This window comes from Zychaea mexicana (assembly GCF_025766255.1).
Source record: "Zychaea mexicana strain RSA 1403 chromosome Unknown BDB00scaffold_67, whole genome shotgun sequence".
Taxonomy (NCBI): Eukaryota; Fungi; Mucoromycota; class Mucoromycetes; order Mucorales; family Lichtheimiaceae; genus Zychaea; species Zychaea mexicana.
Window position 1 is genome coordinate 85266 of NW_026516730.1, and position 22972 is coordinate 108237.

Consider the following 22972-nt stretch of genomic DNA (forward strand, 5'->3'; position numbering starts at 1 on the left):
TGAGCAAAAGACAAGAGAAAATATATGGCCTTTTATTTCCTTTGCACTACATAAGCAGCAGAAACACAGGTTTCCCGGGAACTATTCTATTCAGCCCAATTCAATGCTATTTTTCTATGAATGGATATCGTGCGTCTATCATAGAATAATATACAGTGTGCACAGTACAGAACTGCTATGATGAAAACAGCAAAAGGCCTAATATATAAAGTAAACACCGCCGAGATGGATGAAAAATTTTAGGAATCGCCACATGTCATTACTAGTGGACCCAGTCTAAAAACAAACTAACCTTTCCCGCTCTTTTTATACTACTGTACCTGCCAGTTGCTACTCTGCAAATCCTCACTACGTGTGTGTACCTTTCCGAAACCAGGGGTTGGAGTCGTATCCGATCGATCCAACTCCTAAACAAGGTTGTTGTATATCGTCGATCAACGACTCCCCTGTGATGCGAATGTTTATCTGATTACTCGCTTCTTTCAATCTTTGCTTTCGCAGGTTAGAAGCGATCTTGCATCTCTTTGTGATACGTCGTTCTGTCAAGCAGGCGTCCAATCTTCGTCAATGCCCGTCCTGAAACCGCGAGAAAGATAGAAATTTTTACTTTAGTAAATGGCAGCGCCGGAATAGTGAGTCCAAATAGTATAGAGGAGGGATAGGCGCCAATTGCAATCCATCGGCTAGCGAAAATAAAAGAGCGAGTCCTGCAAGCGCGGATAGCACGATGGGGATGCGGATCATGTTACACAGATTGAAACCATTGTCCACACACTCGCATCACACACGCACATACAGTTAGTGTCAGTCCCATTGCTGGTATAATGCATCCGAAACGAATAAAGTAATTCGTGCCGACAGGATGCACCCATTCACTCTCCTTTCCCCCTTCTCTCTCACTTTCTTTTTTATTCTTATTCTTAATATTTACTCTACTATTGCTGTTGCCGCCTATTCCTTATGTCTGCGCCTGTAGATGACAATGGTCATCCGGTGCTTGCTTCTTCCTACTTACGCAAAACCCCCCCTCGTCAATACTCTATCAGAACGGAGAGCGGATTAAGCAGAGCATCGACTACAACCAGCAGCAACAGCAGCAGTTCTTCCTCGGCACGCTATCCCAGCGACTCGACGAACATGACCGGCTTTTCCATCGAATATCTAAGCAACGCACCGTTGCCACCGCCACCGCCTCATTCGTTACCATCGCAACAACAACAACAACAACAGCAGCAGCAGCAGCAGCAGCACAATATGAACATAAGTGACGACCATTTCGACATTATTGACAGCTTAGATTACGACGACGTGGACGATGGATTGATCGGTAACGTGTGGCACCCACTCTTTTTTTTTCAATTAAGAATTTGGAGGACGAGGAAGGGTGCTTGGGGGGTGGGGGGGCGCAAGGTGGCAATAATAAAAAAAAGGGCGGGCACCCAATGTTTATATTTTTTACAACAAGAAAGACTCGTTTTAACCTAAATCGGTAATGGTGCTACAGACCACGAGATGGTACACCGTCGTAGAGAAACACTCGTCCACCAATTGCTCACGTCGGAACAAGCTTATTTCAAATCACTCCAAGTCGTCTCGCAGGTATTCATCGAGCCTGTGCGCAAGGATGCAAAGCAATCGTCGTTCGGCTTCCTTGGAATGAAAAAAATGATCTGCACTGAGCGAGAAACACGCTGGCTTTTCGGCAATTTCGAAGATATCCTGCAGGTCCACCGCGAGATTCTAACCAGCCTTGAGGAACGGTATGTTGCACACTGTGAATTCCTACTCATTTGCACACACGCACAACTGGAGCACATCTTCAGACACTGTACACAAATTATACGGCACAACACGTTTCCTCCGCACCCGGTACACGCACACAAAGGAGAAAACGCAAAAAAAATAACTCAACGTTTATTGCCTATTTTTTTTTTCTTGTTTCCACCAGGTTGCGCATCTGGGGACCCACGCAGATTATTTCCGATGTGTTTCAGAGCTGGGTAACCTTAATTTTTATTTTTATATTTCTGCCAAAAGCTGTCTGTTTGCTTGTAAATAGTCAAAACAGACGAGTTGGGATATAGGACGCTGCTTGAATATGGGGAAGATCTGCTTGTTATTGACGAACGACAATGACGGCGACTGTGCGTTACTTGTTTGTTAGTTTGCGCGGATGGGTGCATATAAGGCATATCTCGATAATTACAGCACTGCTGTCACAACCTACGAGCGATTAACTCGATACCAGCCGTTCAAGAAATTCATCGACGTAAGTAGAATTCTTGTGCTTAGCCTAAAAACACCTAGCTCCCACCATCTTCTAAAGAACACACCCTTTGTATAGAATGCTCACAAAGATCCGTTACTCAAAGGCGCAACCTTACTGTCATTGCTTCAAACTCCTGCAGGATGCATCAGTCGATATGCACAGCTCATGACCAAGCTTGCGGATGCTACGTCTCCGATGCATCCCGACTATGTACAACTCTTACAATGTAAGCAGCGCATGCTTTCCATCGCCGAAGAAATGAAGACAAAGTAAGTTTTTATCTCTAGTGTGTGTGTGGGTGGACACAAGTACAAACTCAAATTTGCTAATCCTCCGGCGTCTACTGCTTCTTCTATGGCTCATTTGCTGTCTCTTCCCCTCCCCCCACAAAACATGTGTCCGTGTGTCTAGAATCGACGATGCAGATAATGTTGATCAAGTGCTGATGATCCATCAGGCGCTCGTCGGAGCTCCGTTTGGGGTCAAGGCACAACGCCGTCTCGTGTTACAGAGTTCAATGTCGATAAGTGGCGAGGAACGTATATACATCTTGTTCTCCGATATGCTTGTCTTTGTGCGACCAAAGCAGGAAGCGAACCGGACGTTGCTGCAGTTCAAAGGCATGGTGGCGCTGGAGCGTGCGCGTCTCAGGCCTATCGACCCGAGTTCCATTGAAATCACCTCGCCATTCCAGGGCGTCGATACACTTAATACCACCTTTGTTGCTTCGGCTACAGCCCATGTTTTACAGGCTGAAAGCCCTGAGGACCGAGACCATTGGATGGAACGTTTGCATAAGGTCATTGCGAATCTCGACCGTGCGTCTGCTAAATGTAAGGAGAACACATGCACACAAAAGATCTGCTCATCGGATCCATATGTAGGTCTGACTAACAAATCATCGGTATCAACTAACTCTATAAATGACCTTATTCTGCAGCTGCCAATAAGCGACGTGTGGCACAAACCCGCAGTAAGGATAGCCGGTCGTCAACATCTTCCGACCGTACCTAAACATATGTACCATGCCTGGACCTTGACCTTCTTGACCCCCCTCCCCTTCCCCGCCCCACCCCAACAAATCTTCTAACTCTTCTTCCTCTTCCCGCACAAACCCTGTCCACTCTTTCTTAATCCATCAGCAACAACAACAACAACAACGAGGAGGAAAAAATTAGACGCACGGGGTCGACCAGTCGCCGGCTCGACAAAAGCTCCGCGCAATACCGAGAACAAAAAAAAAATACGAAGTCCAGCTCTTCAATTATAGTTATGCCTATTTCTCATATATATATATATGCCATGTATAGTTTTGCATATTTCCACAACACAGATCCATGCCATCCGTAGCTCTCCTCTTAGCCTTATTTTTCTTCTTTACAAACCTTTTAATACAGCGTTTTAGATATTTAGTATTTTCCTAGATAATGATGCTAATTGGTATATCGAGTATATGTATGTATGTGTGTATGTATGTGTAGTAGTAATAGTAATTACTATTCAGTATCCACCCATTCTGCTGCCATTTGGCCGAAAAAGGGCACATAACTACGTTCTAACGATGCACCATCCAAATACGCACGATACCTGCCATCACATTTCGTAAAAGAAAAAGAAAAGGATTAATATCTGATAGATCAATGCCTCCTTTAAATAGAACCCATCTTCTTCCTTTATCCAACTCTTACCCAAGGCTAAGAATGAGGAGTATATCGCAAGCAAAGAGCATCCAAGACAGCACATTGGAGATGAACATCAAGACAAAATGGACGCACATGAGGAACAAGAATAGCGCAGACGACTAATATTAGAACAATCATCGATTATGCCATCTATCAGTATGTGTAAAGTCCACCAAAAACATACAATCCAGTATATATAATCATTGTTCCTCCACCCCCCACCTCCCCCTTCTTGCAAATACTTTACCTGCCAAGCATGAAATCGAACATAGTCGTTTTTGGTTTCAAGTATAATTAATAGGATGCCTATTACAAACAAGATAAACAAGAATGTTACTAAAAGCATGACATATTGTAGACGACGCCCTATGGTTCTCGCACTTCCTCTATTATAAAATAAAAAGTCACCACTAATCTCTCTTTGACCATACTAACCAGTAATGGGCCCTAATGCATAAGCCAATGCGGCCTCGACATCAACTCGTATCGGTAAACGTGTCTCATACTTGTTGACTCGAACTGTACCGCCTGGTGCACCACCTCGTAAACTTGGGCCATGCGAGAAAAGACCTTCTTCATAAAGCGAAGGATTATCAAAGCCACTAGTGTTGTTGTTGTTGTTGCTACTGCTACTGCCGCCCGTAGCTGTTGCACCTGATTGGTATGAACTGTTTGGTAACGGATCGTACTGTCCACGATTAACTCCCCCTCCACTCGTTGTTGTCGCTGTGCTTCGTGATTTGCCTTTTGATTTACGTTCCTGTTGTAAACGTGTCTTTCTGTCTTCGTCAGGCGATGGTTTATGTGGTGAAAAGTCCATTTTGCTGAATTATTTAAAAGAGAAAAAGGGTCGAAAAATAAAAAAAATAGAGAGGAAAACGCAAAGGTATACCTCTCTCTCTCTCTTTCTGTCTCGACTGATGATCGTGACGTCAATATCACCATTATCTACGCATGGAATTATGGAAATTATGCCAAGCAACGCCACTAGTTTATCTTTTCTTTTTTTTGATAATACTTGAAGGATTGGAATCGATAGGCTTCAACCTTCATATTTGGTGGTTTTTATGTTCTGGATTGTGAGTGTATCTTATTCCATGTATGCATTAGAGTTTGAATATGCATATAGCAAAAGGCAGGCGACGCCATATCGCCAAGACCGTATAGCGCGTGGTTGCAGTAACTCTAAATTCAATTGTAGTGTACAAGTGATAGTATGTGGAAGATGCTATGATAAATAGGAGTTACACTCTGTTTTATGCAGCAGAAGCAAAGACTGCCGATTAAAATGGAAGAAACAGTCGCACCAGATTGGAAAAAAATCAACTGCCATTTCTAAGGAAAAAACCTGCATATGCATTTGGAGTCTACGACTTTGATTATTGACTTTTGTGGCGGGAAGCTATTATTTAGTTGCTGCTCTCAACAATCTGTAAATAAGAAGCAATTGTTGCCAGTTCGAGTATGTACATACCTACTCAGCAAAGACTGCAAGGCATAGTTTTACTAACTGTACGACTGCCTGTCAACAACACACTGTCCACGATGATGATATATAACATTCTTTACAAGTACTTCTGCTGTAACTTTGTGCTGGTACAGTAGATAATGCTTATAGTAACCTTTAAGCAACAAAGTACGTACAAGTGCTCAGGTTAGTCACTACATACATACTTAGCTACTTGCAAGGATTTGTCATCAATGGTCGATAGGTGTTTGTCCAAGCTTTTGTGCTACATTTGAGTTGCAATAGTCAGTAGTAAAAATGTATGAGACACTTTCTGGTCGCTCGGTTGTTTTTTTGCTTACGTACACCAGATATATAAGGTCAATTACTGTTGCGAACTTTAAATGAAATATACGATATCATTCAGGAAGACAAGAATATGGTATCATCGCTATCAGTAAAACCGAGGTTGGGTTCTTGAATTACGATGGCTTGTTGTTCTTCCGAGCAAGATTAGTCCATTTGACGCCTGAAAAATGGTAATTTTCGAGCGGTTAGATAGTAAAGGTACTATCTACCAAGTAATTTTCAAAAAAGAAAGAGTGGGTTAACCTCAAAATAACATATAAAGGATGTTTTCTTCCCGCGGGTGCCACTTTCCTTTGGTGTTCTTTACAGTTGTACAATAACGCCAGCGCTTCTTTCCTCGGGCTTAGGACACCCCAAGCCATTCGTATCCGTCATTCATGTGGGTGTTGTTGATCCGTTTATATTGTTGTGGCTCGTCGTTGAATATTAAATCTCGATTACAGCAAAGGTCAAACAGCTTAAAAGCAAACTGGGACATATTCGCACCTTCACTGATACATACTGCTGGTAAAAGATGATATGGTTCACATGGTGATGAGGATGATGAATACAAACATAGTTTGTATGATCTTGTTCTAAATAGTAAAGTGAACATATGTGGTAACCGCTTATGGATATTGTCGCGCGAAATTTTTCTCTGTTTTGCAGCTGCAATTGCCCTATCTACCTGACTCTCCAAACTCTTTTGCATTGCGCACCAGATGTAGCGTATGCTTTTCTGCTGGCAGCTATAGAAACCAGCGAATACATATATGCTAGATGATGATCTTTCCATCTTGACACAATCAGCATCATCATGGCGTGGTGAAACACCGAGAAATATGAACATCATTTGTGGAGTGATATCATCACAAGTGCAAAGCGTGGGGTTTTTGCCATAAGGTGTAGGATGAGCGATTACAAGTGCGTCGTCTGCAAATATTTACTGCAGTTTTGTTTACTACAGCTCTAATAGGCGGCAGAATACAATAATAGGTTTCAAGATATACCCACCAGAGAACCACAAACAATCACGCGCAAGTACCTTTTCTTCAAAACATGTTCTTTGATCGAATGCGCTTGATATCACTGGGGGCAAAAAAAGTAAACAAGAGCGATCTATTGTAAGCGATTCCAAGAAGTGTGTATAAGAGTTTGCAAGGAGGCCGTTCGGGAATTAACGCGTCGCAAGAACCCCCAGCAACATCATTGTTCTGATAGTGCAGGCTATTTTGTTATCAGAAGCAGCTGCTGGGATTCCCCAAATTCGAGAATAAGTGATGAGTTGTTCCATTTTACCATATTTGTAATAATAAGCTTCTTAATTATGCGGGCTGCATGATTGTTCGCAGAAATTCGCACCTTCTTTCTGGCAATTTTACTTCGAAACATATACTAATTGTCTCTGAGGAATACGTTGATATCTAGTAAGCGGAACACATAGTAGTAAGTAAAACCTCATCTGCTTTTCTGTAATTGTGCGTGTGTGATGTGTGCACATTTTCAACCCCCCTTGTGTTATTGTACAACTAAAAGAAACGCACATAACAGCAAGAGCCAAGTGCTCGCTTCTTAGATTGCATTCCGTATCACAATTACGCATGCCCTGTTATAAAATAAACAAAAAAAGCTTCTCACTTCATCAAGCCAAAAGATAAATAAATAAATGGTATGTTCTTCCATCGTGGATATTGAAAATGCCACCGAAACCGACGCAGCAGCGCTCATTTTCAACGCGGTCCTGAAAATATGTCTTCTGAGTGTCTTTTATTTTCTTACCACTCCTCAGATGATCTACTACCAGGGTCATTAGTAAAGCGGATGATTTCATTATGCCGGAAACGCTCCAATTGAAAAGTCCGTCTGTACGACCATGTCCCTGAAGCACTCGAAAAGTTCGACGACGACAACGACGGCGACGACCAAAGTGCTGTGTGTGGGAGACCAAAGGATAAGAAACAAACAAAAAAAAAACCCAAGAGAACGGCAACTTTATTTTCGAATAACGTGTGGTGAGTACGGAGGATTAAGATGTTTGCTTGTCGTCTCCACCAAAAGCTTCTCTCTCTCTCCAACGAAAAAACAACAGGAACGGACAAGGCGCGCCCCACCCCCCACCCGATGCAAGAGTGTCTCTTCCTCCAAGGAGCCCCATGATGAAGGGATTTGGCACTCCCGCCACCCTAGTCCAGCCCATATGAAACCTCGGCGCATCGGCTTCTTTTTTTCTCCCTCTCGTTCGTTCGACGAAAGTCGCGGAAGCTAGCAGGCATCATGCTTTTAGTATCTCCCATCATCTGTGATGCCATGAGACGCATATAATTCTATGTCTATGTTGGCACTCACCTTTAAAAAAGAAAATTTTATTTTCTTTTTATATTGGCCCGCCAGAGCACCCCACCATATCCGCACCGGGCGCTTGACTTGGCAGGAGCGTATCCTCCAGAAAGCGCGATACCCAAAGAGAGGGAGGATCGTGCTGGCCCTTTAGGCCCGTTAACTCCTGTAAGGGAGGGGGGGGGTTTAAGCCGGTGATGGCAAACCGTCGGCAACGGAAAGAAGAGGAGTATGCATGTGGAGGAGGAGAAGGGTCACTAGGCAGCCATGACGACAAACGAGTGGAAGAGAGTGACGGCAGGGACGATGGTGGTGCTGTTGCTGCTGCTAGAAGGGCGAGGAGAGGAAAGCGACAGGAAGATGAATTTAGCCGGCATCGGATGGAGCAGCAGCATATGATTAAAAATGGGAAAAAGGAAGAAAATGCAATGTTGCGCCAAGTGGCAATTTCAAAATGCGGTAGGAGTTTTTTCTGGCGCACACCGTGTATGACTGGTGATATGTCCACTTTGTAACGCCTCATTTAACTCTCCTATATAAGCTATAGTCTACAAGGAACAATCCACAACGGCCACATTCTGCCAGTGGAAGTGGTGGTGTCTATGCGGCCTTTGAAAAATGCCCCCAATTTACTAATCACTGAGGTCGTCCTTCGTCGTCGTCGTCGTCATGAGATCCAGACGCTGGCTGATGACGTAACAACAAAGTGTAAAATTTTTTTTGTTTTTCTTTTTTTTTTTTTTAGCCCCAAGATTTTACAGTACAAAATATACAAGCCCAAAGAGAGAAAAAAAAAAGAGAGAACTCACAACAGCACCCAGTATTTTCCCTCGTATCAAAAAGAAGTTGAAAAGGAAAAAAATAATAATAGTAAAAAATAATAATAATAATAGTGGTAGCAATAACAATAAGCCAAGCTTCTCTACCACTACTACTCTTACTACTACTACAGTGCTATTGTGGTCAGTTTTATTATTGTTACTATTATTATTTTTTTACATATTTTTTTTTCTTTGCTTTGGCTCTCCTTCTCTGCCGCTCCATCTGCGAGGTTCATCCAGCAAGGGTTTTGCAAATCACACACACGAGCTACATCCCACTCCACAATCTAGATGGTCTCCCGATTCCGAGTGAAGAAACTCTCACCCAAGCACCCTCTCCCTATCTTCAAGGAATCCCAGCTTCCCGATATCACTGATGCGGCCAACGTGCAGCGCTCAGTGCCACAGATAGAGACCGGTGTTGAAAAGGAAGAGGAAGAAGAGGTATGTTGCTTGTAAGCAGTAGAAGTAGTACCATCATCATCATCATCACCATCATTATCAGCAGCAGCAGCAGCAGCCAGATGATGGCTGTTTGCCCAGTCTTGTTTGCTATTGGGGGAGGGGGGTGGGTGGGGGTTGATTTGGGCTGTGTGAGTTGGTTGGGTTACGTCGGATTGGTCCCAGTGGGGCTGGGGGCCGTAGTTTATAATACTCGGTTTCCTCCTTCCCACCCCCCCCCCCAACCTCTTTCGATTATACGTTTATCCTGATCGCTCCCCCTCTATGTGCACATAGCATGATCTGCAAGCCGCTATCTCGGCGGCTCATGCGGCGGTCACCACCGGTGCCAAGGTCGAGAGCTACATCCCCACTCCCGATGCCTCTCACAACATCTCAGAGAAGGAATACCGCAAAATGTACAAGAAGGCCTTCAACAAGCCATCCACCCTGATACGCTTCTCCTCCACCGTCGAGGACACCACAGGTTGCCCCTATGTGATGGACGAAGAAGACGACGCTTTTCTGAAACAGTACAATAATGATACTGCTACTACACCATCCTTGTCCGAAGATGACTTTGAAAAGATCATGTGGCAGTACGAGTCCACCGTTGACCAGCATTGGCCTCATCTTGACGTGGTAAAGTATCGTCATCTTCACCATCACCTCACCCCGCATGAGGATTTATGCTGACGTTATACCGAATTCCTTTTTTTCAGGATCCCTCACAAATTCCTTCGCTGAATGCATTACAACACTTACTGCCAGACAAGTCCAAATTAAACGAGCGAGTATATCAGCATTGGCGAGAGCGTCGGCTAGCACGCCAAGGCAAAGATGTTATACCACAGCTTCTTTCTGAAGACACACTGAAAGGCGAAATCGACCCTTACGTTTGCTTCCGCCGGCGAGAAACCAAACCGATTCGCAAGACTCGTCGAACAGACCAACAGTCACTTGAACGGCTGCGCAAGCTGCGTTCAGAAATGGAGATGTCTCGAAACCTGCTTGAGATGGTGCTGCGGCGAGAAAAGATTCGTAAGGAAGGCCTGGTGCTTGAACATACTGTATTCGACAAGAAATGTAAGCTGCGAGAGTATCAGCGACAGCTTGGTATCAAGGAAGACGAAGATTTGTTGCCGTTGCTGTCCAAGAAGAAACGTAAGACGTCCATGGAGAGCGGTTCATCCGGGTATGTTACCAATAGCAAAGCGATAGCAACAGTAGTAGTAGTAGTAGCAGTAATTATTAGAATAAGTGGAAGAACAAAGCCAAAAAGCGAAAATTCCCAGCTCTTAAACTTTTATAACTGATAATTCGACGTCATCTATTAGTGCAACGATTAAAATCCCACTCAACAAACTCAAACGGGACGACGGCCGGCATGACAAGTCACCCATGCAGATGGCGATCGACGCAGAACTTGCACGGAAGCGAGAGCTTGATGCTCCTTACGAAGATGTTACAGAGGTAAAGATCATCATTAATATCATACGCTATAATTTTTCTTTTTTTACTAACTTACACTCACTTTCATTTTTGCAGTGTCCTTATCAGCCATTTCCGCTCCCATTGCCAAAACAATTCTATCAGTCTCTTTCCCAACAAAAGCAGCCACACCAACCTTGTTTCCGAAAACGCATTGGCCGCGGTGGCCGTGTTCTTATCGATCGCACTGGACACAAACGAGATGCTCTTGGTGGGAAAACTGCGCCTGCCACACCCTTTCAGCAAAAAGCATACGAACGGTATCGATTCGACTCTGATTCCAGTGACGAAGATGAACCATTTGAAGTCGATGAAATGGATGATCGGTAAGACTTGGAACACTTTTTTCAAGACAGATAGAAAAGAAGGCTAACAAGTGTGTACAATCTCTCTAGGTACTTGCAACACCGGACACACTTACTCTCTGAAGCCGAACTCCGCAATCTCGTTACTATCCCATTCGTCACACCACAAAACGTTATGCAGCAACAGCACCAGCAAGCACAGGCAAGGGCCAATGGTGGTGGTAGTGGTAATAACCACAGTCGCTCCGGCAGTTTGAACGGTTCGTCTCTAAACGGTCAAAACAAAGGCATCGCATCGCTTCCTATTAAACGCCAGAACAGCCGAACTAAAATGACTCCTCAACAAGCTGCGGTTGCCATGGCAAACGGAATGATTGCTGCAAACATGGCAGCTGTTGTCAATGGTAACCAAAAGAACGCAATGCAAATGGCAATGGCGGCAGCCCAGCAACAACAGCAGCAGCAGCAACACCCGCAGCCACAGCAGCAGCAGCAGCAGCAAGGGAATGCTTCGCCATTGAAGCAAAGTGTTTCAGCTTCACCGCATCCTTCATAAACACTCCACATTATAAACCATTCACACCAGCGCTCAAATCATCCATCGTCTCAACCCCTCTCTCTCTCTCTCTCTTACACACGCCATCCTTTTCCTCATCTTCTTTTTTTTCCTCTTTTGTTCCTTTCCCATGTACATTTTGGATAAACCGTCTTGTATCATATATAGCCCTTTGAATCCCTCTCCCCCATCCTCAACACGTCATGTATACTGTCTTATCTTTTGAAATTCCGTTGTTTTCCTTTCCATGTTATTCTCCTACACAATTACTCATTATTAATACAAACTAGAATGCGGACAGCGCGTCCACTGCAATCCGCACTTCTTTCCTCGTTAAATAATAATTCAATAGGGCAACTGTTTTAAAATTATCAGTGGATGGTTGTTTATATTTGAAATAAGAGAAAAACTGATTGCTAAGATTTACACATTATTTAATTGAACTGAAGCGTCCGTGCATCAGGGGCGACCAAGACATCCGCTTCTGTCTTTCCGCTGACCTGCAGCTGGAGTGTCATGCTCTTCTTTTGTTGGTTTCTAACCTTGAGCGTCACTTGTCGTCCGTCTTGACTGACTACAGAACCGCCTTGCACCGAAGTAATTGTCGTGTTGGGCTGAACTGTCATTTGAACGGTCACCGAGCTACCAAAGGGCCGTGTATCCATGCGACGGGCATTGATGCCAAGAGAAAACTCGTTCTTTTGCTGTTCGGCACTGGCGACATAGAGATTGGCTGCCACTTTGGGTTTCTGGAGCGATGTGGGCTTGACCTGCTGCTTGAGACCGCAGGAGCTGGTGGTATTCTTCTTGTTGTTGTTGTCTTTTTCTTGCTGCATGATGTCGGTTACATAGCCACAATAGCCAGAGTCTGAAGATGCGTCTGAGTTATGAAGGCATCCTGTACCCAAGGGACACGAAAAAGTAACCCATTCACCGCCGTTGCAGATTGCAAATTGATCATCAATACATGTAGTAGCATGGCCGGTACATGTTTCGTTGTTGGCCGAGGATGAAGCCGAGACAACGGGACAATCCAGATCGGCTATGTCATCTTCTTTGGATACGGAAGCTGCTGTCACTGCTGATGCTGCTGCTGCTTGCACATGTTTGGCAAGAGCTGCAGCAAAGTTGGGCGACGCTTGGGTGTTACTGTATGATTGGGATGCATCCCAGACAGACACGCCACCGAAACTTGAGTACTGTGAAATCTTTTGCAGGATAGGGACCAGCTGGTCGATCGTTTGGTATCCGCTTCCAGCAGCAGTAGGCGATCCAGGAATACCCAATAGCACCTTGACATTCTTGTTGGGAGAGGTTTGCGTAGCCCAGTTCTGCCATGCTTCAAAGTTAAAGTTGCCGCTTGGGGAGCAGTAATTGTTGTAGAATTGGACGTACACGGCATCAAATTCGGCACCGTCGATGACTGAGCCCAAGATGGCATCCGGGAAAGGACACTATGATGATGTTTCGATTCATTTTCAATCTTGCGGTTTTTTTTGGTGGCAAATGTTAAATCACGAACAAATCGACAATTACCTGAGGTGCCGCTGTAACATAATATTGCTTGGAAGAATCCGACGCATAAAGAGTGCGCAATGTTTTTACGAGTGTCTAAAGATACAACAACAGGAATATAATCAATTTCCAATGTTGCAAGTGTTGTATATCTAAATACCAAACAAAGGAATACTACTAACCACGTAGCCGGCGGACCCGCCACCTTCGATATCTAGATCAAATCCATCTAGGACAGCATCATCAAAAGGTCGTGTATCGCTTTTACCGCCACCAAACAAGTTCCAAAGTGTATGGGCAAATGTAACTGCTTGGTCGTCGCTTTGGAAGCCATAGGAGCCACTGGCACCGCCGAGTGACATTAGGATCTTTTTGCCTTTGGATTGGCACGCCTTGATATCTTTTAAATACAGCAGCAGCAGCAGTAGTAGCATTAGTAGGGAGCGGATTAATGTAAGAAAAGGCATGTACAATAAAAAGGGAGAATCATCAACTAGTAGCGATGAGCCAATAGAATGCGCACATACCTCGAGCAACTTGTGGACAATGCAATAGCTGGGTACCCGGGAAAAATGTATCCTTGCAAGCGTCGGCAAGATTCATGTTTGGCAGGCTACCGACGTTAAACTGATTGACAAAAGCCATAACAAAAGTGTCAGTGAAGCCATCGTCGCAATATTCGCCTAGACTTTTTTGGCTTCCACTGCCCGTAGCACCAGCAGAATTCTGAAATAATGGTATCTAGTAAGTCGAATGTACATGGCAAGATAGATAAGCCTCAGGAAGCAGAGAAAAGTTTACCTGTCCCCAATATTGAACGATCGAAGGTCCTTGTCCAAAGGCCAGAGCCACGCGTGTATAGTACACAACCAGAACAATCGCAAGAGTAGAAAAGAGAACCATTGTTAGGTATAGTATTTAGGTGTGAGAGGTGAAGGGGCTGTTTGGGTGAGATAAATGTTGAAAGAAAAAGCTGTTGTTGTTTTTCGAGTTAATTCACGTCTACTTCTTTCTCTTTTTATATACAAACCGTGAACGAACAACTTGAGATAGTGAACATCCTGGATAATAAGCAATTGAATGGGTAGATGGATGGTCATGACGACATTTAATAAGAACACACAACCATCACATGTGTCGACATTCTTCCTGTCTTTCTTTTATTTTACTGCTGTGAAAAAGTGAAAGAGTATACTTGTTTATGCGCTCTATGTCAATACATTGCCATTGCCCTGGAAACAATGTGATATCATAATAACAAACAGTAATTACACATCGCAACATGAGAAGGGAGAAGCACTATCTCTCTTTTTTTTTTAGTGTGTGTCGGAACGAGATAACAAAAGCCATATATCAGGCAATTTTTCATTTACTTGCATTTCCCATTGTTGTTGTTGTTGTTGTTGTTGGTAAGAGATCTCACTTTTGTATATCAGCTGCCGATCTTCCTTATGATGATGACAGCATCTATGTGATAAGAGATATTACTAATAACAAGCGAATGACGGGTTTCTATTTTTTAGCAGGAGGCACAAATAAATGACGCGAGTTCAATCAAGTCGCCCCTGCCCCCTCTCTTTTCTTCCCCCCCCGATTCTTGGTAATCGCCACTTTTTAAGGGTATAGTACAAATGTAATGAGCGATTTACAAGTAATATACTCCCAAATTACACAGGTCCTTTTTGTTTGTATCATTTGGTTCGTCATGTCCGTGGCTTCATGTGAAAAGGCGCGTGTTTCTAACTTGGGTCGTCGACCCTGAACAACAAGATAAGGGTCGAAGACAGGGTTCCCTCTCCCCAACAGCTGAACTGTCGGATGATGATTTCAAATGGGAAAAGGAATGTTCAGTCATGTTTTTGGTAATCATATGGAGAAAAACACAGATGGAAAAAGAGGAACTATTGTATGGCTACCCGACTCGCAATTGGCTCGAGCGACTTGGAAAAAAAAAGACTATAATCGCATCGATGTGAATATGGAAGAAGAGGAAGGAGAAGGGCGCATTTTTTAACAAGTGACCAAAAACAGCATATTACGCGAATGATTACCCTTATCTTAGAGCACAGACTGTTATCTTCCAAAGCATTGTTTGCTACTGCTACTGCTGCTGCTGTGACATCTATTTCATCGACTAGCGAGATTTTCACACATGCGTATGTATCAATCTCCAATAATAATAAGGGTGATTTAGATAGCATCTGTTTAGTAAGTATCTAAAAAAATTCATGTTTAATCTTGTTTTCATATATGGTTCGAATAATAATTAACATGTTGAATTTGTTGGCACAAAGTCCTCTCCTTCGTTTAGTAATAATGCCATCGACCGATTTATTGCCAAGTAAGGCAGTACAAATTTTCCCACAACAGACAATACAGAAAAGAAAAGGGTCGTGGGAATCAGTTAGCAACCTATCACCGCGTGACGACATAGACGATAGTATATGTCATAGCGCGTAATGATGTGTATAACTATGCAATAACAACCACGAAAGAAACAAACCGGCGATCTGCACGTGTCATTCAATATGTGCTTTTATAGAGTACATGTTAGTAAAGATTTTATCATCTACACTGAATACATAGATTGAAAGGAAAAGCAAGGGGTGTCATGCTATTTTATGTATAGACTACCTAGAGCAATGTATGGGAGGAAGAAGAAGTGGGGCGCATATGAACAAAGACGATATATGCTAGGGGAAATCATAATGGATCCTTTAGCAAAAGTCAAAACATTTTTTTTTCAAACTTACATAAATGAATGAATGAAAGGAAGCTTCTTTGTTTTCTCTTCACAAGAGTTTTCAAGTACTGTACGTGTAGCAATTACAGTGCAAAAGCGGTGTTTCCATATACTGTCCTCACAACCTGCAACCCGCCCTGCACGCGTCAAGATGCAGGAAAGTTTGGCCTTAAAAGACATCTAGATAATAGAATACAAGCGAACATATCACTCGGAGAATTGATGCATGCTGTCGTTTTTTTTTTTACCTTCAGGAATGATTGAGGTACCTTAAGCACATCATTTCGTTTTCAGAGGAACGGATAGAAACAGATAAATAGTGGCGAAATTTCGTTTTTTCTGCTATTCTTTATCTCTACATATTTAAATAAAACATATATACTACCTGTTCCAAATGCTATAACGTTCTCCCTCATTTTTCTCTATCTTTTTCTCTCGTCTACTATTCAACATTCACCATGCGTTTATCCATCATCCATCATTATACTTGAATACGAAAAGCGGTCTACTACTGCTATTAGGCCCTTATACTACACATCTACCGAACACTCTTACTCTCGCATGCCGTTCCCTCTTTTCTTCTGCTAAGCATTATGAGACAAGAAAACGAAGCCAGAAGAAGCATATCCACTTAGCGCGCGTAAGCTTTCACCTCTCTTTCTTTCTTTCAACCACTCACATTATCCTTTCTCGCGACAGTTGGATTTAATTATATCTCTTTTATATATGCCTCAATTTCTCGACGGTCAAAACAGCAAATATGAACTTGGTTTCTCCTCATTATTTGAGCTGCTTGTATGCCTCTCTTTCTTTATCCTGGCATCACTCCTTTTCCTTATTCTTGAACCTCTTGATGCTAGGACCGCCATTCTCTTCTTTTAAAATTTAAAGTAACGCTATGTTATGGTTAGCCCGAATATGTATATCTTGTTTTACCCCTTTCTTCACAACAACACACTCTCTCATATGTCCTGTCTTCCTCTTCATCCCGTCAACTTTTCCCTTTTACCATCATTACTCTCGCCGTCATTTAACCACATCACAACACATACCACCACAAAATCATGCTACATATAGACAAGTTTATTTTTACTTCATACCTCGTTATCTAACACTCTAAAATCACATCCCCCTCAATTATTCGCCACATCTTATATCTATCTCAAGTTACAAAAAACATATTTATCACAATCTCATCCAAAAAAAGCAAATCGTGTGCTGTACGTATCAGAGTATAAAATTTAGATTATCATATTTTTACCCCTCGCTTCTATTACAATGGATCATTACAATCATGACTGCATCTATACAATACACGCATAATAACAGAGATAAGGTGCAACAGCAGTCGTAAGATTGAGTATGTGATCGGCAAAAAGTTATAAGCAACAACTAGAAGTAACGGTGCACGTGAATGGCTATGTTTAAGACCAAGTATTGCATCAAACGGCAATCTGGTTTATGTACGGTACTGTGATGTATTGTTGCATTCCGCATGTACAAGCAATAGCTTGAATATTGTAAACGTGGTGCATACATATCATCCATAGAGTCATTGCTTGCACCTGTAGGATTAGGACGAGGAGGAGAGTTAGAGTGTGTTACAAAACCGACTGCCAATATAACAACATGTTCATGCATGTATGGCGCTGTATAGTATATCCTCTGATCACCAGAAACGTCCAACCTCCGCAAACTTCTGTTTATGTTGATGAGAGTGTCAGTATCTAGTATATTCCATAGTTGCTACTACCTTCATAATAAACTATCAAATTAGTTACCAGCTCACGGATATTCAAAGAGAGAGAGTTAGAGAGAGAGTTACACACGCCCTAAGATGCATGAGGACGTGACTTGCAGCAGCAGAAAACGCGCCCATAATCGCCCATTAGCGGGTACTTTTCTGGTTCCTGCCTGACACGTCCCCCCTATTTCCTTACTCTCTCTTTCTTTTTACTCGCGAAAAATGCCTCGCGAGATCATTACCTTACAAGCTGGCCAATGTGGAAATCAAAGTAAGATCTTGACCAAGTCAAGTAGTCTTTACTTGCTAATTCCTTTTGTTCCTGTAGTCGGTAGTGAATTTTGGAAACAGATCTGTACCGAGCATGGTATTAGCAGCGATGGTACCTTGGAGGATTTCGCAACTGAAGGTGGAGATAGAAAGGACGTGTTCTTTTATCAGGTATTAACAGACATTATTGGATGCAGTTCTAAATTAAAGTTGGATTGACACTAAAAGTTGGGGATTATTGTAAAACAAATAGGCCGATGACGAACACTACATTCCACGCGCTATTCTGTTGGATCTTGAACCTCGCGTCATTAACACTATTCGAGAATCGCCATACGCTAATTTATACAATCCCGAAAACGTACTTGTGTCAAACGACGGTGGTGGAGCAGGCAATATTTGGGCGTATGGTTACTCACAGGGCGAAAAGGTGTACGAGGATATCATTGATATGGTGGACCGAGAAGCAGACGGAAGTGATTCTTTAGAAGTGAGTTTCTCTCCACCAGGAATGAGGGGAATCGAGAGATAAAAAGAGAGAGAAGGAAAGCTTATTTTCTTCTTTTAAGGGATTCATGCTGTTACATTCAATCGCAGGTGGAACAGGCAGTGGTTTGGGATCCTTCTTGCTCGAACGACTGAATGATCGCTATCCAAAGAAGCTCATACAAACATACTCGGTGTTCCCAAATTCGGAAGAAGTATCTGATATTGTCGTCCAGCCGTATAATAGCATGTTGACATTAAAACGACTGACGACGAATGCGGACAGCGTGGTAAGTGTAATCAAACATTGCTATTGTACAAATGAAACAATGACTTAGAAAGAAATGACAATAGGTTGTGCTGGATAACGCTGCATTGGCACGCATAGCCACAGATCGACTACACACTGCAACACCTAATTTCGAGCAAACAAACCAGCTGGTACGTTGATAATGTGAATGAGAGCGAAATAGATTGGATTGCAAAGAAGAAATTGATTCTTACTATCTTGGCCTTTTTAATGAGTAGGTATCAACAGTCATGTCAGCGAGTACAACAACACTGCGTTACCCTGGATATATGAACAATGATCTCGTCGGCATCGTATCATCTCTCATACCAACACCTCGATGTCATTTCCTGACAACTGCATACACACCGTTTTCCAGCGAACAAGTTGAAAAGGTAAAACATATACTGCCTGCACGTATGAAACATGGTATCCTAGTTGGGGTTCTTACAGCTCTTTTACTTGTTCTAATGGTTAGGCCAAGATCATTCGAAAGACTACCGTGCTGGATGTCATGCGGCGCTTATTACAACCCAAGAACCGAATGGTGTCCACTGTACCATCGAAACGAAGCTGTTATATATCTGTGTTGGATATCATTCAAGGCGAGGTAGATCCTACAGATGTAAGTTATATCTTTATATACAATTTGCATACCCAATTTTCTGATATTTACTTTGATTGATATCTTCTTGTGGACGGTGGTGTAAAAAACAGGTTCATAAATCATTATTACGTATTCGAGAACGACGATTAGCACAATTCATTCCTTGGGGTCCAGCCAGTATCCAAGTTGCATTGTCAAAGAAATCTCCCTATGTCCAGACACCACATCGTGTCAGCGGCCTTATGCTTGCAAACCATACCAGCATAGCATCTGTAAGTTCAACTGTTCTTTTGTCTTGTTAAAGGACGTGTAGATTTGCTAATATACATTGACTTATTACTCTCTAGCTCTTCAAACGCACGTGTGACCAATATGATCGTTTCCGAAAACGAAATGCATTCTTGGAGCAATACAGAAAGCATGAAATGTTTGCAGAAGGTCTTGACGAATTTGATGATTCACGACATGTGGTACAGGATTTGATTGAGGAGTATGAAGCTTGTGAGACGCCGGATTACATGAACTATGTAAGTTGACCATTCTATTTTTTGCTCTTTCCTTGCAAAGTTACTTAGTCTTTCTTTTTTTTTGAATGATATAGGGTCTTAAAGATAAGGATAAGATGGAGGAATGAGAGTATACATATAAACCTCTTTATCTTCCAAGCGTGATGTAAATATACTTTTTTAATGTCATACAACAATAAAAGAAATTAGTTGTATGTTTCTAAGCATGCATATATATATATTATGACATTGCCATCCGTTGTACATAACTCAAGCCAATTTCAGGTAAAATAGTTTTTCAATTTATAAAAAACGATAATTAAACATATGTGCAAAGGAAAGAAGAAACAAGAAGAAAATAGGAGGATTGGATGACTACGAATGATATGCCAAAAGAGAGAGAGAGAGAGTAAAACTACAGGGAAAACATGATAAATGGGGATTATACAAACTTTTTCGAATTCAATGATTTGTAAGGGATAGAGAGAGAGATGCTATTTTGAGTGTTTTTGCAAGTTCCATTCAATTAGAAACGTTCCTTCATACGTGCAGCGACTGTACGCAATGAAGCGTAGACCTTGCCTGGCGGACTACCAAGAATCAAATTACAGACAGCATCTCGAGCAATCTTGGTGTTTTGGAACGAGCCGAGGATATGAATTTTCGTATCAGCAAGAACGATTCGAGTCTTGCTTGCGTTTTCAATCGTAAACTTTGTCTTGCCGTCACGACCTGCGATACGTCCAATAGCACGAGCCAAATGATCACCGTGCAAAGTCTTGACATCCTTGATCTCGAATGATTCCAAAAAGATATCATCCAAACGCAACAATGCCATGGCGTCCTGTACTTCAAATCCTAATGCAAATGCACGCACAAAATCTGCACCCTTTTGTAAAGCGCTTGTGTCGTCTGTGGAAGGCGATGTCTAATATAGAAGAATAAGTAAGGGGTATGCTACTACTATCTACCGCTGTCCATATATATAGCACAAAAAAGAGGTTTTCTTTACCCGTAATTCAACTGCTCGCGCTTTGACGTTCATTCGAACTTGAAGCTTCATGTGTTCCACCAAAGGAGAGTAAATTTCCAACCAGTGTCGCTTTAATGGTGAAAGTCTATGCTGCGGAACGGGTATTTTGCGGTGACCTTTCACAACAGTCTAAAGTAAATTGACATCAATTTGCTATTAGTTTTCAATCATTGATAGAATTCCGTAATCAAGTCCACGTCTGAACACAATTTGTAAATTGCCAAGGAATATAATTATACCTTTGTTTCAGAAGCACCAGCAGGTGCAAAGTTAGGCTTTGAAGAATCCATAACGTCTTGCATTTCAGAATCTTCAGCCGAAGCAGCAATTCTGGTAGGTAAAGCGGTGGCGTCAACAATTACGTCGTCATCGTTATCTTTCTTGATTTGCTTTTGAGTCTTTTTCGATACCAAGGACGGTGCCTTGAAAGCGTCGATAGTGGCCATAATGTGTATGTATGTATGTATAGGAAAAAAAAGGTTGGAGAAAAAAAAAATTCGTCTTTTTTTTTTGCAGTTGGAATGGAAAAAAGAACGTCACAGATTTTTAATGCAGGAACGGCTCGTTTGCCTTTGACAACCAAGCCTCGTATAAAAAGTTCGTTTGCTATCATGGTTGATTATTGCGGCGATCTACTTGGGTAGCAGTTGTCTACCGGCAGCAAGTAGATTTGCCAATAGTATTATGATCCAATAACCTAGTGCTCTACAGCCGGATAGGTATGCATTCACGACTACAACCATCGTCCTTTTTTTGCGGAGTGACGGAACAACGAACTAGGAAAAATCATCCTTCATCCAGCGATTATTACAGCAATTTCTTTTCCGCCACATTTTCTGGATATGCGCGTACAAGGACAACTAATAAAGCAAGGAGCCGAAGCTGTGCGTCTCAACCTAAACAAAAAGGCTAATCCTGCTACAACTCAGTGTGAACACTAACGATTATTTTACATGTAATAATATGTATTTTTTACAACATCCGCGCCCGCATGTACATACGATAGCGAGTCTTCCATTTGCCTACGTTTCTAACGACACCACAAGGATGCATTGCCAAAGAACGTTTCCCAAAAACATACCGTCACCCCGATCTCGATCGCCAGTTAACCGCCAGACGCGTCATTCAAGAAGCACGATGTCTGCAGAAATGCAGAAAGAGCGGCATGGACACACCAACCGTGTATCTTGTGGATATACCCGCCTCGACCATTTACATGGAACGTATTGTAGGCGTTACTGTTAAGCACCGGTTACTGCGTAGCCAAGCAATCAACTATGCAGATATCGACCAAGGTACTAGAACAAGTATAATTAAAATAGCTGAATAGGGAATGAAAATGGAAGACGAATTTGATTATCATTGTATCAGTATCTGATGGGCCTTTTGTGGTTGGGGGTGTTTAGCGGCACTGGCAGAAAAAATCGGCACATCCTTGGCAAAAATGCATGCGCAAGACGTTGTGCATGGCGATTTGACCACATCCAATTTAATGATACGTGACGATAATGGATCCTTGGTAAACATTTATATCACTAGAGGGGGTAAAAGTGATAAGTGGTGAGAAAGAAAGTGAAGGAAAAGGCTAAAAATACTATTCTTTATAGGTGGTCATTGATTTTGGATTAAGTTATGTCTCTGTCTTGCCAGAAGACAAGGCTGTGGATTTGTACGTACTCGAACGCGCATTCTCAAGCACACACCCCAACACCGAGGATCTGGTAAGGAGAGGGGAGGGTTAAGGGAACAAAGAAAATGAATGTGTACATATGTACATATGCAGGGAGCAAAGTTTTCCAAGCTCAAAAATGTCTACAGTTCGCACGTATTCTAGAACATTATGCCAAGGGATACAAACAATCCAGAGCTATTTTGGCAAAGCTGGATGAAGGTAATATATATCTTATTGTTGAGAATTGCGTTTTAGCGTATATCCGGAAAATGGCATGCTTAACCATAAACTGCAGTTAGGTTACGTGGACGCAAGCGAAGCATGGTCGGCTGATCTTGCCCATCACAACTATATCGTTAATAAAGAAGAAAGACGCACTGGTCTTCTTGTTATTACTACGGTGGCTTTGT

General features: G+C 42.5%; 8 protein-coding genes across 8 annotated transcripts; 4 read left to right on the forward strand and 4 right to left on the reverse strand.

Annotated features, from left to right (window-relative positions):
• Positions 1-281: 281 nt before the first annotated feature.
• Positions 282-824, reverse strand: BDB00DRAFT_532491 (uncharacterized protein). The gene is made up of 2 exons (XM_053117755.1): positions 608-824; positions 282-487 (listed from the first exon to the last, which is right to left on the reverse strand). The coding sequence occupies exons 1-2, from the start codon at positions 742-744 to the stop codon at positions 349-351; spliced, it is 276 nt and encodes a 91-aa protein (XP_052976974.1). The 5' UTR covers positions 745-824; the 3' UTR covers positions 282-348.
• A 61-nt stretch (positions 825-885) lies between these two features.
• BDB00DRAFT_836448 (rho guanine nucleotide exchange factor) lies at positions 886-3500 on the forward strand. Its single transcript, XM_053124483.1, has 7 exons — positions 886-1327; positions 1505-1760; positions 1949-2000; positions 2165-2269; positions 2345-2538; positions 2681-3102; positions 3210-3500. The coding sequence occupies exons 1-7, from the start codon at positions 961-963 to the stop codon at positions 3281-3283; spliced, it is 1470 nt and encodes a 489-aa protein (XP_052976975.1). The 5' UTR covers positions 886-960; the 3' UTR covers positions 3284-3500.
• On the reverse strand, positions 3337-4831 carry BDB00DRAFT_836454 (uncharacterized protein; the record flags this gene model as incomplete). The annotated part of the gene is made up of 4 exons (XM_053124484.1): positions 4387-4831; positions 4199-4257; positions 3958-4070; positions 3337-3856 (listed from the first exon to the last, which is right to left on the reverse strand). Coding segments are annotated over exons 1-4 (644 nt in total), but the record flags the coding sequence as incomplete, so codon positions are not given.
• Positions 4832-9157: 4326 nt separating this feature from the next.
• Positions 9158-11697, forward strand: BDB00DRAFT_915682 (enhancer of polycomb-like-domain-containing protein; the record flags this gene model as incomplete). Its single annotated transcript, XM_053128703.1, has 6 exons — positions 9158-9348; positions 9643-9987; positions 10068-10540; positions 10683-10818; positions 10894-11162; positions 11232-11697. Exons 1-6 carry the CDS (start codon positions 9196-9198, stop codon positions 11695-11697), a joined length of 1842 nt encoding a protein of 613 aa, XP_052976977.1. The 5' UTR covers positions 9158-9195.
• A 440-nt stretch (positions 11698-12137) lies between these two features.
• On the reverse strand, positions 12138-14043 carry BDB00DRAFT_742896 (glycoside hydrolase superfamily; the record flags this gene model as incomplete). The annotated part of the gene is made up of 5 exons (XM_053118485.1): positions 12138-13151; positions 13234-13308; positions 13395-13612; positions 13740-13938; positions 14014-14043. Coding segments are annotated over 5 exons (1536 nt in total), but the record flags the coding sequence as incomplete, so codon positions are not given.
• Positions 14044-17781: 3738 nt separating this feature from the next.
• Positions 17782-20139, forward strand: BDB00DRAFT_960612 (tubulin gamma chain). Its single transcript, XM_053129715.1, has 10 exons — positions 17782-17970; positions 18028-18140; positions 18223-18459; positions 18539-18745; positions 18810-18896; positions 18984-19139; positions 19223-19369; positions 19462-19623; positions 19699-19878; positions 19953-20139. The coding sequence occupies exons 1-10, from the start codon at positions 17922-17924 to the stop codon at positions 19983-19985; spliced, it is 1371 nt and encodes a 456-aa protein (XP_052976979.1). The 5' UTR covers positions 17782-17921; the 3' UTR covers positions 19986-20139.
• A 244-nt stretch (positions 20140-20383) lies between these two features.
• Positions 20384-21180, reverse strand: BDB00DRAFT_768336 (pre-rRNA-processing protein PNO1; the record flags this gene model as incomplete). The annotated part of the gene is made up of 3 exons (XM_053119732.1): positions 20384-20785; positions 20870-21019; positions 21130-21180. 3 exons carry the CDS (start codon positions 21178-21180, stop codon positions 20384-20386), a joined length of 603 nt encoding a protein of 200 aa, XP_052976980.1.
• A 552-nt stretch (positions 21181-21732) lies between these two features.
• Positions 21733-22895, forward strand: BDB00DRAFT_884067 (tp53rk protein-like protein; the record flags this gene model as incomplete). The annotated part of the gene is made up of 6 exons (XM_053128295.1): positions 21733-21774; positions 21897-22185; positions 22297-22409; positions 22498-22611; positions 22709-22781; positions 22858-22895. 6 exons carry the CDS (start codon positions 21733-21735, stop codon positions 22893-22895), a joined length of 669 nt encoding a protein of 222 aa, XP_052976981.1.
• Between the last annotated feature and the right edge of the window lie 77 nt (positions 22896-22972).